Source organism: Daphnia carinata, chromosome 5 (assembly GCF_022539665.2).
Source record: "Daphnia carinata strain CSIRO-1 chromosome 5, CSIRO_AGI_Dcar_HiC_V3, whole genome shotgun sequence".
NCBI lineage: Eukaryota > Metazoa > Arthropoda > Branchiopoda > Diplostraca > Daphniidae > Daphnia > Daphnia carinata.
The window spans coordinates 1,951,958-1,967,214 of NC_081335.1; the positions used below are offsets into that span (position 1 = coordinate 1,951,958).

The 15,257-nt window shown below is 42.0% G+C and overlaps 1 protein-coding gene across 2 annotated transcripts; it reads right to left on the reverse strand.

The window, feature by feature from the left end:
- Window positions 1-412: 412 nt before the first annotated feature.
- On the reverse strand, window positions 413-12,851 carry LOC130696764 (homeobox protein abdominal-B-like). Of its 2 annotated transcripts, none has more exons than XM_059495323.1 (3): window positions 12,750-12,851; window positions 4,059-5,211; window positions 413-2,571 (listed from the first exon to the last, which is right to left on the reverse strand). In XM_059495323.1, exons 2-3 carry the CDS (start codon window positions 5,044-5,046, stop codon window positions 2,162-2,164), a joined length of 1,398 nt encoding a protein of 465 aa, XP_059351306.1. In that variant the 5' UTR covers window positions 5,047-5,211; window positions 12,750-12,851; the 3' UTR covers window positions 413-2,161. The 2 variants fall into 2 exon arrangements, with proteins under 2 accessions (XP_059351306.1, XP_057375857.1); XM_057519874.2 differs by lacking the exon at window positions 12,750-12,851 and adding an exon at window positions 8,282-8,683.
- Between the last annotated feature and the right edge of the window lie 2,406 nt (window positions 12,852-15,257).

The window sequence follows — 15,257 nt, forward strand, 5'->3', positions numbered from 1 at the left end:
TAAAACTTCTTCTTTTTCGCTCCGAGAAAACGAGCAAATAGAGAAATACAAGAGCAGAATTTTCGTCTAATAGTTATCGTCATCACCGAGTTTTCACCGAACAAAAACACGTCATTCAAAAAAAAAAAAACATTTTTGAGAGACACACTGGGCAATTTGTTTTTTGTCTTTTCCCCATTCTCAATTCTCTCCCTTTGCCTTTTGGTTTACAATGTTGCTTTTTTTCCAACAATAATTACAAAACACACGAACTCTGTAAAAATGTGTTTTTTTTTTTTTGCATTTGTGTAGAAAGTGAAATCTCTTTCTCTTGTTTTTTTTTCTTGTCTACAAATTATCTTTGGCGAATGTCTGTCTCTCCTTCAAACTCGTCAAAAAAAAAAAAGGAAACACCAACGAAACAAAAAAATGATAAGTTTTACATTCATTTGATGTACACACACATTCAAGTATAACTAATACACGCCAACATAGCAGACACGCTTAGATTTTTTCAGGTTGTTAAGAAAAAAGAATTGTTTTTTAATAAAAAGAATTGGAGATTCCACTTCACCGGTACAAAAAAGAACCGAATCAATCAACTTTTTGAGTGAATTTCCACGTTTTTTTTTTTTTTCAAAGATGAGACACACAAACTTCAAGCAAAGAAAACGAGAAAAGGTGAAAAAAAAAACAAGGTCAAAGAAGAAAACAATTGCCGATATGGAAATCGTGTGGTGTTTGCAACCCCTCACCATTTCCTCCCCCCAAAATTCTTTTTTTTTCTTTTTCTTTTGAGCATCTTAACAAACAAAAAAAAATAATCATTAACCGTGAGAAAATATCTTACCCATCCTCCGGAAGTGTAGAAACGCAAAAACGATTTGTGTCAATCACCAAAAAAAATAAGAATCGAAGAAAACTAATAATAATTCGGATTTTTTGTTTTCTGTCTTTTTCACTGCGCGTGTGTTTTTCATGTAACCCTCCCCCCACCTTTTGGGCCTGTGTGAGTTTGGGTAGCCACGAAAATGGGGGAAAAAAAAATTAACTTTAGAAAAGAAAAAAAAAAACTTGCCACTGGGATTGTGATTCTCTCCTCCATCTTTGGGATTGTCATTGGGGAGGTAAACAAAAACAAATTGGATGAGTTGACCGATGAAGAAAAGGAAACGATTGAGAGGGATGGCTTAATATTTAAATAGTCTGGCGTTCTACACGTTCGGTCAACCCCTCTCGCACGTAAAAACAAACTTTAGCAGACTGACACAAAACAGACACAAAACACGAAAACGCAAAATGGCGACACGCACAATAATGCCACCAGGGGGATATTTCATTTTTGTATCAGGTAAAAAGGTAAATAATAAAAAGATGCCCTCCTCCCTCTCTATAAAAAAACAAATGAACGATAAATGTCGCTATAGTGTAAAAAAAAAAAGTGTAGGAGGGTAACGAGTCAAATAGAATAGAAAATAATTGGAGATGAATTTAAAGAAGAAAAAAAAATTGAGGGGGGAAAATAACATTCTTGGGCTTTTAGCTACCTATAGGAACACTACCTGAGGTGTATACATACACTCATTATCATCATCTCTCTCGCTTTTTTTTCTTTTTAAATCTTTGAGAGAACTGAAGACGGGCGGGGGAGAGAGAGAATATGATTTCTTGGTAGTATAGTAATCATCTTTAAAAATAATAAGGGAGTATAAATGAATATAGAGGATTTAAGAAAAAAGGGGATACACTTACAATAACCAGCGACATTTTGAGACATAAAAGTGTTAACAAACACGATAAAACCAAAAAAAAAAAAAAAAAAAAAAAAAAAAAAAAAAAAAAAAAAAATGGGAAACAAAAGAAACGACATTTTTTGCGTGTTTGCTATCATAATTTTTAGCGGAAACAAAAAATGAAGGAAGAGCTTCTAGAACGAGGTAGCGCCTATAAAAAGTGGTGTCTAATAATAATTCGGAGATAACAACAAAAATCAATGATTCGTTTTCTTTGTTGTCTTCTTAAGAAAAACTACGGACCTGACGTGTTCCTACAGATCCCATCTTCCTCTTCCAATTTTGAATGTTCCAGGCCTTGAAATTGTTGCAAGACCTTTCGCATTGTTTTTGTTTGTTTTTTACAAGAGGAGGAATTGGTTGTTGTCTGCGGCTGCAGAGGGATGGCGTCACTTGGCCGAGCAGATGTTGTGACCGCCATTGTGAACGGCCGGTCCGATGGGTCCGGCGTGGTGGTGGTGGTGACCGTCGGGCGGCCCGTGATGATGATGGTGGTGGTGGTGGCTGCTGTTGTGATGGCCGGCGTTGTTGGCGTTGGCGCCGCTGCTGTTGGCGTTGCCGGCCTGCTGCCTCTGGCTGTTCTTCTTGTTCTTCATCCGCCGATTCTGGAACCAGATCTTGACTTGACGTTCCGTCAGGTTGAGATTGCGCGCCAATTCCCAGCGCTTCTGCTTCGACACGTAGGCGTTAAACAGGAACTCTTTTTCCAGTTCCAGCGTCTGGAATTTCGAGTAAGGTTTCCGCTTCTTGCGCACAGTCACCTGTCCCGTCCATTCCAGCGGATTCGGCCCCAAAGAGCCTGCGAATTGTTTTTCAAAAGGAAATTAATTTTTGAATTTTTTTACGAACGATAAAGACATCGTGAGAACACACAAGCCAGCAGTCAAAACTATTCAGAGGGTTTCCTTCGTTCTTGTTTAGCTTAAGGGGGTGAAAAGAGAGGGTTAGAACATAAGAGTTGAATTCTTTATGATGACATAGAAAAGGGGGGGAAAAAAAGGGATTTCATGACGCTCTCTTGTTGTATCCAAGACGTATGGTAATGGCGAAAAGAGAGGAGAAAGAGAGACTACCAGTACACGTAGCCTCCATTTCTATTCCCCTCTTCTGCCTTTTGCTAAGAGCCAATAGCCATTCACTGGTGAGTCAAGAAAACGTTTCTTTTTAACCCTCCCGCCCCCGTCAAATCACATCTGCAGCGCATTTTCAAAAACCTTTTTTTCTTTTCTGATCGTTTCCGATTGTTTCAACTCGGATGGTTCATGGAGTTGTAACTGGACCAGAGCCCTAACGAATAAATCGTAAGGCCGATACTCGTTCAGGTACCTCAATTGAAATATCACTTGGCTTTTTATCTGTCAAGCGGCTCGCGCTCTTTTGCCCTCCCCAGTACCTGGACATTTGGAACTGGAATTTTACTCTTTTCTACCTCGGCTCCTTCTTGCATTGTCTAAAAAAAAAAATCCACCCAAATATAAAATCTTACTCGAAAATCCCCTTGGCGAGAAGAGCTTCAAAACGTATTTAGAAATAGAAGGGAGATGATTTCTGTCTGTGTGTGTGTTCCATATCGATAACTATCAACTGTGTCGAATGGGAATATATGGGACCAGCTGAAGAGAGCCGACATAAAGCAATCGATAAATAGTGCACGTATAACCATCATATTCGTTACGACGATTGTATAGATGGAGACGGTAAGTGAAACCAACCCCTCTGTCTCTTTTTAGCGATGTTTTTCTATCGTTCCAGTAATACTCTGCACCCCCTTGCACTCTTCTCCCCCTCACACGCACATTTTCGGGCGCTTGAATAAAAGAAGAAGCTTTTTGGCCTTTCTCCAGACCCTCCCCTTCATCGGAGCACACACTTGTGATGCAACGAGTCGAAGACAGAGGAGGGTCGTGTACATCGCTCGTCTCTAACCATCTATGTTGTGTGTATACATTTTCTTGTGAGAAACGACGTCAACCAACAACACGAGACATCATCGAGTCGCTTAATATCGTTCGGAATCAGCCGACTCCATCTAGTGAGCGGTGTGCATCGCTTGACGGAAACGCATTTGATCAAAATTACTAGTGGCTTTTCTACTTCCGTTCATTGACGTCTAGTATTATGAATGGAAGAGGGGAGGACGCTATTTTCCAAGCCAAACGATTTCTTCCAGTTCGTGATTCTAAGCTATCGATTTCTTATTTTTGTTCCCCAAACGAATGGAGCATTACTAAATACATCCCGAGATTTCCCCAAAAGAAAATGATGTCAATTTCAATAGAAACTTACCAGGGCCGTAGACGCTTGGCGGCATGCCATCCGGACCGGGACCGTAGCCTCGAAGTCCGGCGTAGCTGTCGTGGGGGAAGCCGCAGGCGACGGCAGCCGCGGCGTCCATAGCGCCGCGTCGGGCTTCGTGCGCTTCGGCGGCCAAATAACCGGCTACCGAGACTGGAACGCCCATGCCGGGCTGGCCGGGAGTCGGGCCGAGTCCGTGCGGTTCTGGTACGCGGCCGCCGTATCCGGCGTATCCGCACCAAGCCGCCTGGGCGTTGAACTGGGCGCTGGCCGCCGCTTCGGCCGAGGTGGGTAGGCCAGCCGATGGGCCGGCCGCTGCCGCTGCTGCCGCCGCTCCATATTTCCCGTAATCGCTCGGCCAAAAGCTGAGTGCCGCTTTGGCTCGATCTGCGCCGTAATAAGCCGCCGCCGCCGCTGCCGCCATTCCGTCGCGGACCAAACTCGGACTGTAGGACTGAGGGTCGAATGAGCCGGCCGAGTGACCTTGCACGTCGCCGACGCTGTACGGCCAAGGTTGGGCGCGCAGCAGACTACTGGCGCCGCTAGAGTCGCCGTTGATTCCCCCTCCACCTCCACCGACTCCTCCGCCGTTAGGGTCGTGGTGCGAATGAGTCACGTGATGATGAGTGTGATGTCCCGGATAGGATGAGGCTCCGGGACCGGTTGCTGTCTGCCCGACCGCCAGTCTTTTAGCCGGAATGTGCAACGGACCGGAACTTCCGCTCGAGCTGCCCCCACCGGCCGAAGGTGACAATTGATGATTTTGGTTGTTTGAATCTTCTTGCTGGCCCGATGATTGCTCCCCTCTTGCGTTGTTGCCGTTCGCTGACGAACTCGCCGAACCTCCTGCTGATGGCTGTTGTTGTTGTTGCTGTTGCTGTTGTTGTTGAGATGCTACCCCTGACGCTATTGCTGATCGTCGGTGTTGATCACCAGCCGACCCCACCACCGGAGTTTCGTCGTAGAGCGAACCGTTCATCGTCGTCCTCGGCCGACAGTGCGGCTCAAGGACATGATTCCACGGCGACGCCGGAATCGCTGAGAGCGCTGGATGTGCTTTGGCTGCCGTTTTGACGTCTGAGCGCTGGGCTGTTGATCATTGAGCGGCGCACACACCGAATTGCTTGCGCGCGCCTGTCGTCTTCTAAAATATTTTTTCAAAACAACAATTAAAAATGCGTTGAATACGTCCGGAAATGGGTTTTTTTAACGTCACAATTGACGGACTATGTAGAAGAAATGGCAATGTAATGAATTCCGAATGAAAGGGAGGTGGAAAAAAAAAAGAAGGAGAAAATAATAAAGGCCGATTTTATGACGACTATTCTCTTCACGTCTAAACAGATTGTGTCATAACGACGTAACAATCCAATAAAAATAAAGGGGGAAAAGAAGAAAAATAACCAAGACAAGTGAAAGAAAAAGGATTTTTCGGAAGAGCGAAGGGGGGGAACCTGTCGTCGGCGAAACCCCCCTTCTTTTTTTATTATATTTCGTCGCACACTTTTTCCAAAGACGAAGAAACAAAAAATGAACTGAACAATCTCGTCATAAAACGAACTACACGCGTAACAGTGTACGTCAGTTTAGGCAGAAAAAGAAAAAAGTACAAGTAATAGTTTTAAAGGAGGGGGGACACAAGCAGATAACTCGTGTGTTATATATGAAGAGATGGCCTGTATTATTAAAAAAAGAACGGCCCTAAAGTTTTATGGCAACTCTTTTCCAGACCCGTGCTGGCCCACTCTGAGAGGCAGTCTAATAGCATATTGTATAACCCCTTTTTGAAATGTCCCCCCCCCCCTTTCTGTTGGTTCAAAAGAAACCCTTCTCCGTTTATAAAAATAAAGCCTTTACCTTCCTTCTTTAACGCACTGACCTCTTCGAGTTGCTAGACGGCCTAAAAGTTTGAACCGATTTTTTAAGTCTGGCGCGTTCTTATTAAATTTTTCGATCGAAATCATTCGCTCTTGTAATATGATGTGAACTTGAAGACGCAACAGGAAAAAATAAAATCAACAGATACCCAATGCCCAGTCGATAAAACCTCAAAGGAAAAAGAAATGAGCTTAGAGTTCGAAAGGAAACCAAGAAAATGCCGCAGGCTTTCAGAAAAAGAAGAACCCACAGTGTTTTCCCCCTTCGAGAGAGGCTCGTCGCCGTCTGCTCGCGACCGTTCCTCAACACTGATTGGGCCGGGCTGTTGGACCAAGACCCAGTCACGTGACCGCCCTCTTTTTTTTTCTTCTCCTACCAGTCGATTATCATTAAGGAAACACCGAAAGGAGAAGAACAAAAAAAAAGTCTGACTCAACTTGACGTTTCCTGTGTGTCTTTAGTGAATTGTCGCGCCATTAAAAAATCGCTCGTGTGTTAATGGACTTATTTTTTTAGAGCTTCTGGCTGATTTAAAGAAAACAAAAAATGAAATCTTAAACAAGAAATGTACCCTAAATTTAATTATAATGTTACATAAAGCATTTTTATGTCAGTGTTCAAAGTCCTTTTTTTTCTTCAAAAATAGCTCGATGTTACACTCGTTCAAGCCCTCCCTATCTATGCACACTCTGATCTGTAATGACCAAGTTTTGTATCTTTTTCGAATCGACAATTGAGAGGGAAACGTAAGGAAAAAAAAAAAAAAAAAAAAAAATACTTTGCTGTTACGATCAGGATCCGCCCTCCTCTTAACCTGATATTCCAAATGTTTCTCATGAACCTCGCACCTGTCTCTGCCCTTTTTAAAAAACATTTTTGAATGATGAGAAATCGCGGGTCAGATGTTTTATTTTAAATTTCTTGCTACAGTCCCGCCGAACAGAAAAAAAGAGCCAAAAGCCGCCGCCACACCTTTCACTCCGCCTCTTCCTCAGTTACCGAAACCCTCTTCGTATGTGGTACAGAGTTCGTAAGATGTATGACGTCATTCTCCCTCTGAACTCTGCGTTGCTGTATGGCGCCTGAACGCCGACAAAAGACCCTGCACGGTTTCAACCCCCCCCCCCCCCTGATCGCTATACAACTTCTTTTTGATTTAATACCTTAAAAAAAAGGAAAAGGGGAGATGCAACGATATAAAATGTTTAACTTAGTGGTTATCCCTTTTACTTAAAAATAGCGTCTGAACAAACTGGAAAAACATTTAGACTTTGAAACTTATGTTCGGGTATTTACGAGCTTCTAATGAAATCAACAAACAATAACGATAAAAATGATCACAAAATAAACGTTTTTTTTCTGTTTTCAGAGGTGGTAGAGAAGGAACGAAAGGAAAAAGAGAAGAAAAAAACTAGACAAACGTTTTTTTTGGGGTGTTTGTTTCACGGTCAATATTATGTCGATCCCATAAAAAAAAGAAAATTACAAAATAAAAAGGCATAAAACCTTATACTCCCAAACTTATTGATAAAACGCATTCAAGTATACAAGACCCTATCCGAAAGAAAAAAACAAAATTATTTCAAATCTCATTGAAGCGTAGAGAGTATAGACACGGTGGATCGACTCTGCGGCTAAAAGTTGTTCTTGTTTTTCTTTTTTTTTTTTTTTCCTCAACTCATCGCAAAAAAAAAAAAAAAGAAGAAAAGAAGGGGAGAGAAAGAGAGAAAACGTGTAATATCTATAATGTAACGGGTTCGTCGCGCCAAGAGTCTGCTGCTCTCTCGCGGTCTCCGCCCGTTCGCCCGTCCGACCCCTTTTTCTTGTGGGGGTATGGAGACGTGGAGTCGAACACGCTGCGCTCTGCCCTTCCACATATACATAAGGAGAGGAGAGGAAACCGCTGTCGTGTGACCGCCGGGAGAGAGAAAAAAATTAAAAAAAAAAAGACGAAGAAACGAAAAAGAATTTTTTTTCGAAGTCGGAACGAACGTGCAGACCCATCTAGCGGCGGACGATTCCTGCCGCCACTTCAACTACTGGCAACAACTGCGGACTTGCGTCTCCGCGTTCACGGCCCATCTTATCTTGGCCCTACTCAAAGTCCCGAAATGATAGAAGACCTATCTGCCGGCGCAACAAGATTTTCTTTCAAACTCGTTCCGTTTCGAAACGCGGCTTCTCCACTAGTTTTCAAAATAAACATTTCAAATTTTACGGTTTTGACGTTCAATGTACCACGGCCTAGATTTGTTCCTTCGTTTGGTTTTTTTTCAAGTGTGTCGGCAAACTCTTCAAGAAAACGAAAAAAAAAAAAAAAGACTCTTGAAAAAAACTTGCCTTTGGTTTGCTAGTCGAACTGCCGTCCGTCAAAACAGGATTGGACGAAACTTCGTTTTCTTTCCGTTTTCGACTTTGAAATTCGGTTTCGTTCACGCGGCTTGATTTTTTTTTTCACCTCCGTTTCACGGAAGAATAGCACAGGAATATTTTGCTGGGGCGACGAAGAATGAAAAAAAAAATTGTGTTGAAGAGAAATCGTGAAAGTCCTCACTCGATCGAATCGATTACAAAACTCCGCAGCAAGAAGTCGGAGGGGAAAAAGAAATATTGTTTTCGTTTTTACACAACAGTTAACGAGTACGTTAACAATTGGTATGCGTACGTGAATGCGCAGGCAGAGAAACGTGCACTTGTCGCCGCGTTCGGTTTGAAACAAAGTCACAATTCACGCAGAAATAAAAACGATGCGCGCTCAATTCAATCGAACTTTAAAAAACAAAAATGTCGCTCTTGATTGAGTAAATCAGTCAAATAGAAAAAAAAAGTTCAAATTTCGAAAAATTGAACCGTATAAAAAACAAAAACACACTGGTGACAAAAAAAAACACAAGTCACGCGCACTTTTTTTTTTCCTTTCAATCGCAAGTCAACGAAAGAAACGGGAGAGTCGAAAAAACCTGCTGCCGTGCCCGACGGACCGACAGAACTTTGTGTTGGCTGTTCAGGGAGCGACACGCAAAAAGGCTAACGGAGAGAGTAAAGTCGGACAGAGAATGCCGCCTTGGCTTTCGATGCCGCAGCTCCTGGTGCCTTCGAACGCTGTGAGGGGCTGGGCAGGAGGAGCTCCGTCCAAAAAAGTGGGAGGGAGGATACGTATTTTCTTCTTTCTTTTCTTACGCTGCAACTTCTCTCCTAGCTGGGGGTATATCTGCCGTCTGGTGGGGGAATTTTTTTTTTTTTTTTTTTTTTTTAAACAGAGTCGGCGCGCGGCTTTTTTTTTCTTCTCTGCGTTACAGTGCTAGTGACTCTACCACAGCACGGTATATCCCTATCTACACGCTGGCTCTAAAAAGGACTCGACGGGGGGGAGGCCGGACTTGTGTACTGGGAGCCCAGCCCACTTTTGTTCACCTCCCCAAAAGCCACCCTCTCTTTCTCCTCGTCTCTGGCTACGCTGAGGAGAGATAGGAAAGAAGAAAAAAAGCCAACTCAAGTCCCGACGCCCATGCCCACTCCATCTAACGGCGTCTAATGCAACTTTGAAAATGATACGTGAAAGAAGAAGAACAAATCGCAACTGATTTTTAAAAAGCGATTAAAAAGCAAAACATCTAATATTTGACAAAACTTTTCACACTTTCAGTGAGCAGCTAAATTAGATCTATAAAAAAAAAGGGTTAGAGAAAAAAAAAAAGGGTTGCAAAGGTAGATGGGGGGATCTGATGGATAGGGGGGCCTTTTTCTCTTGCTGGTTTTGGTGTCATCGTTTCGATTTTATATTATATTGGCTCCTTAAAAAAAAACGACCCAGACGATAAAAAATAAAATACAAGAGGGGGTTTTCTATTAAGCGTGGAGAAAAAGGGGTGAAAAGAAGCCCCCCTGGTCAACCCATAGCAGAGATCAACATAACACACACACATACACAGGTCCGGGGTTCAACAAAAAAAAAAAAAAAATTTCGATTTTTTATGGTGCGATGAAACCAAACTTCCACGGCACACCATAAAGACCAGAAGGCAAGACAACACACACATTCAGAAAGAAAAGAAGCATCTTTTTTTTTTGTTCCCAATAAATATTATAACAGCTTCAAATGATGTACCCCCAAACGAGAGAAGAACCTTTTGGCCAGCCTCTGTCTGACTTTTAACTCTTTTGGGGTCTCTGCAAAAAAAAAAAAAAAAAAAGCTAACTAACTAACTAACCGTTAGACTTAAAAAAAAAAAAAAAAACGACCAGGGGAGAACGTTTTTCATGATCTTTTATAGCCTAAAAAACCTGTGTTCACCTTCACCTTCTTGAAAAAAAAAAAAAAAAAAGCTAATTGGACGGCACCGTTTCGACGACAAGGATTCAAAAACACCGGACTTTGAAGGAACCCCGGAAAGTAGCAGAAACGAAAAAAAAAAAAACTAGTTTTTGAAATTAAAATAAAAGTCGTCCCGTGGAGTTTTTCAACACACAGAAAAAAAATTCTCACTTTACTTCCACACCCAACTGTCGACATGCGCACAACTGCAGAGCGTGTATAACCGGTTTCTTTGTGTAACTATGTCCATCTCTTCTTCTTTTCTATGTACAACTCTAAAGCTTTTTCTCGGTGAATATAACTATTGCTATACTTTTATAGCATGTTTTTACACAGAGCAAAAGAGAGAAAAAAAAAAGAGATTTTTTCCCCCCCTATTGGCTGTGGAGTTGGCCCCCCCCCCTCTTGCGGGCCCTATCTCGTTCTACGCTAGGCCTTTTAGTTTTCGACGTTTTTATAATCACGTTGGGTCGATTAGATTTTTCCATGTACTACTAGTAGCTCTACTAATTCGTACATACAAATCCAATGAACCGAATTTTATTTCTCTATCTTTTCTTTCTTTTGACGAGGACATTAAAAACGTCAAGAAAAAAATGCGGCGGGTCGCTCGTGAGAAAAAAAAAAATGCCTTATTTTGCTCCGGTTATGCGATAAACGGAAGAGAACTTGTCGTTGAGCTTTTTTTTTTTCAAAAAAGTGCGAGGTAAGAAATCTTTTGAATTTGTTCGAGTGAACTTAACCGCACCGAGTGCAAACGCGCGTCCCTCCTTTTTTTTATGATTTTCTTTTCCCAATTTCGTGTGCAGGTTCGTGCGCTAGTGAACGCGCTACAACAGGATGAATTATAAAGACTCTTTTTTTTTTTTTTTGAAGAAAGAAAAAAAAAGAAGAATTATTTTAATAACTTATAATTTCCTCGCTAGCCTTCCTCCTCCCTCTTTACGTATTTTCTTCTTTTGTATGTACCTCCTGCCAGCGTGAGTCTAGCCTCGGCGGTACGGTGAGCCCTCCGGTTACTTCTTTTCCCCTTCTTCTTGTGCCGTAATTACCAACGTCTCCGCAGGGAGTCGCGGGTGAAGGGAAAAAAGAAAATTACGGCGAAGGGGAGCGAGTGAGAAAGAAGAGAAACTACCGAGGCTTCAAAAAGAAAAGAGGAGCTCTCCAAAGTGGGGGGGGGGGGGGGGGGGGGGAAAAAAAAAAAAAAGGAAAAGGAGGAGGTACCGCCCCAGACGTCAGATTATGCGGCTCGTCTGGCAGGTAAACTAACCAATGACGAGCATGAAACACGAGAAAAGAACGTACTACAAGGGCAGGGCTAACTCAAATCACTAGCCCTGATTTTTAAATTTCAAGCCTCCCCCTTCCCCAACACTTTCCCCAAATCAAAATCGAATTTTTCTTCTTCCATTAAAAAAAAAAAAAAGAAAAGAAACATTTCAAGTAGCGACTCACGAGCGGCTAAGAGATGCAATGATTTGCATATACGGCGCCTGCGTATCAACAGGGTCGTCAAAATCGACAGTAAACATAAAAACTATCCCACAAAAATATATATACGCGTCCCGTTAAACGAAAAGACACCTTGTTTAACTATCTCGTTAGAGTCGCAATGACGAACGAAAAGAAGAAAAAGAAAAAGAAAATCCACTTCTTTTTGGCGTTTACCTTTTGTCACAAAGCAATTAACACCTCGACGCTCGTATACACATTACAACTCAATTATTGCAACCCTTTAGGTAGACCCAACTCCAGTCCGGCGCGCGTATAGGTATACATATAAAAAAAAGTTACGTTTCTTTTATTTTATTCTTTTTTATTTCCCGTCGTAACAATAATCATATAAATACGGCCCACACTATCTCCTTTATATTTGATGTTTTACGCTTTTTTAGCTCTTATTAAGAAGCCGATGGCAGTGGGTTGGGATCGGTTTCTATACGCGATTAGTCGAATGCCCAATGATACACACGAAAAACGAGTAAACGAATGCCGACGCCGCCTTTTTATATTTTCTTTTTTTTTTCCCTCTCGTTTCTGCGTCATTTTCCAGCAGTCGGTGCTGGAAATGATGATGCTCGTAATCATAATAGTAAAAACGAATTTCGGACGTATGAAGTGGAAGGGAAAAAAGTCGGAAGAGAAGCCAAATTGAGATGTCTCCTTGGCTTTAAAAAATTTTTAAGTCTTTTTCATTCTTCTTTCGCTCCGTCAATATTTCCTAGTTTTCCCTTCTTTTTTTTTTTTATTAGATCTCACAAGGCGCTCTACCTGATCTTAAATAAAAGGCGGAAAGAGGAAAAACTCTCGACGCAACACCAAAAAAAAAAAAAAAAAATTCGATCGTAAAAGAAAGAAAAAAAGGCGAAACTGAAAGCGACCTTGTACCATTATCATAAAAGGGAAGAAGAAGTTATTCCGAATTGAAGACGATGACGGGACTGCGTATGGAAGTACACGTGCAATACTAATGCAAAGAAGAAGCTTACCTTGAACGGCGATATCTCTCCTTTTGCGGGTCGACACAGTCAATGCCAACCAGATGCGGCAGTTATGGCACATTAACTGAAATGATGATCCGTTAAAAATGAATGTAATATTTTTTCTGTTGATTTCACGTTAAAAAAAAAAAAGAAGAAGAAACCCACCACTTAAATTTTTGTTTCGTTTGCGACGACACTCTTGACGTCCACTAACGACATTCAATGGACATCAACTTGCGCCTGGTGCGGATGGTGTTTTTTCTTTCTTGGTCTTGTGTGACGATGGGGTGGGTGGGCCGCGGACGCTTCGTTAGCGCTCACCGACCAAATGTATCCAACTGCCTCCTTTCTTCTTCCTTTTTTTTCTTTTCCAGAAGGAAAGATGGAGGGGAAGCCAAAAAAAAAAGGAGAGAAAAAAACTTTTTCTTCTCTTCGTTTTTGTGTATGTGCGCGCCTTGTTTTTCCTCTTCCCTGTTCCCTCATTGAAGCGCATCCGCGAAACTAAACAAACACACAAGCACGTACACACACACACAGGCAGACACACACACATCCAAGAAGAACCCTGTAATAAAAAATAAAAAATAAAAATTCAGGCGCCGACTTCCAGAGGCTAGAAAAAGGGAGGAAAAAAAAGCACAAACTGCTGCTGCTGCTTCTGCTTTACCGACCTTCTCTCTCTCCCCCTACCACCACCGCCACCTCCTGACGGGCTGCTTATACGACACATTAAAGCGCTTATTTTATGCTTTAACGAGCCCATAAAGGAATTTTAGCGATTTCTGTGGTCTGAGCAACGCCCATCGACGGCTGTGGCGGCGGCAGCGGTAGCGCGGCTCCATAACCCCCGCTGTAAAATTAATGAACACTATGTTGTGATTAGGCTGGATGATTTCATCTTTTTCTTCTTCCTTCTTTCGTTTCTATTTTTCAAAGAGAAATTAAAGAAAAGCTTGACCAGAAAAAAAAAGAAAACTTAAAACTTAACTAGACAATAAAAATAATATTGAGCAGGAAGGAACTCGTTTTCTTCTTTTGAAACGAGAATGACAACAGACCTTTTGCTTGCATGTGTCCGGACGTATGTGTGTGTGTGTATGTATATACAGAGACGACGAGAGTCCTGTCGGCGTGTACACACAAAGAAAGGCACAAGATAACACAAGGCCTCTGCGTTCAAACCATCTGACTTTTCGAGCGTGGGGAGGAATCTTTGAAGGCGATTTTGCAAGAATTTCGGAATGCGAGAAAAACACAAATTCAACGGCTGTCCGTTACCGGTAAAGCAACACAGATAGTTTGAATTTTAAATCGCGAATAAGCATGGGTAAGTTTTAAAAATAAAAAAATAGTAAAAAAAATCTAATAGAAAATAGTAACAGGGCGGACGTATAGAAAGAAGGAAACTTCTATGTTTGTTGTGACTGAGTTGGACAAGCGACCGGCCTGGGCCAGCAGAAAAAGAGGGAAAGATAAAAGGAAAACAAGTATATATAAGAGGAGGAAAGAAACAGAGAGAAGAACCATAGGGGCCTGCTGGGTGGCTGTTTACGGCTGTTTAGGGGTCGTGTTATGTGGCCATCAAGTATAAAATGACCACTTTGACTCAACTATTAAAAGGTGATCGTGTTTTGACACGGGGCCCGCCCAAACTCTCGCTCCTTCCTTTCTTCCACCATTGCCCAGCAATTCGACCAGTTGTCTTTTGCTCCTTTTTTTTAAAAAGACACTTGAAAAAGCCGCCGCCGCTATTGTAATCTACTGTCAAATGACGTTCTTAAGTCAATTCATTGGCCGTTTTAAAAACACCCATCACTAGATTCCCCATCCCGTCCCCCCTATCCACCCCACTGCTAAGTTAACGGGCCATTTTGTTACTCATCGAGTGGAAGATGATTTACTAGACGGGCAGTAAAACGATCCCTGCATGATTCTTTTACGATTCCCCTCCTATAAGAATCACACACACACTGCATCGTTATGACGCCTCTCCGTGATTGCTTCGTTTACCTAGCTGTCAAACGACGGAGAAAATTGAAAAGGAGATGACGTCACAAAAAATGACGCGTTTCGATTTCAAATGGTACTTTCTCCTGGAAATGAAATGACAACAAACAACTACAGGAGCAAATTAAAATAAAAATAAAAAAAAAGATTTGAAAAAAAAAACGAAAAGAAATACCATATCACCGTTGCGTGAGCTATTCTGGGAAATGATGGAAAAAGAGGCGCCAAAGCCAGTCCGGCGCAAAGAGTTTGGATGGGAAACCAGCAGTGAGTTTGTAACGAATTCCGATAAATAAATCTGTTAAAATTCTTCCGACCCTAATAGAAAAAGGAAGAAAAAGAAAACAACAGCACTCACGGCAATAGTAGTAGCAAAGACATACAAATCAGAAGCAGAGTGTACAGCATTCGTGTGTGCGTGTGTTTCTACCCGATTCTTTTAGCCGCGGACCAAGCAACCCACCAAACATTTTGTTGTTACATGGAAGAAAAAAAAAGAAGACCCGC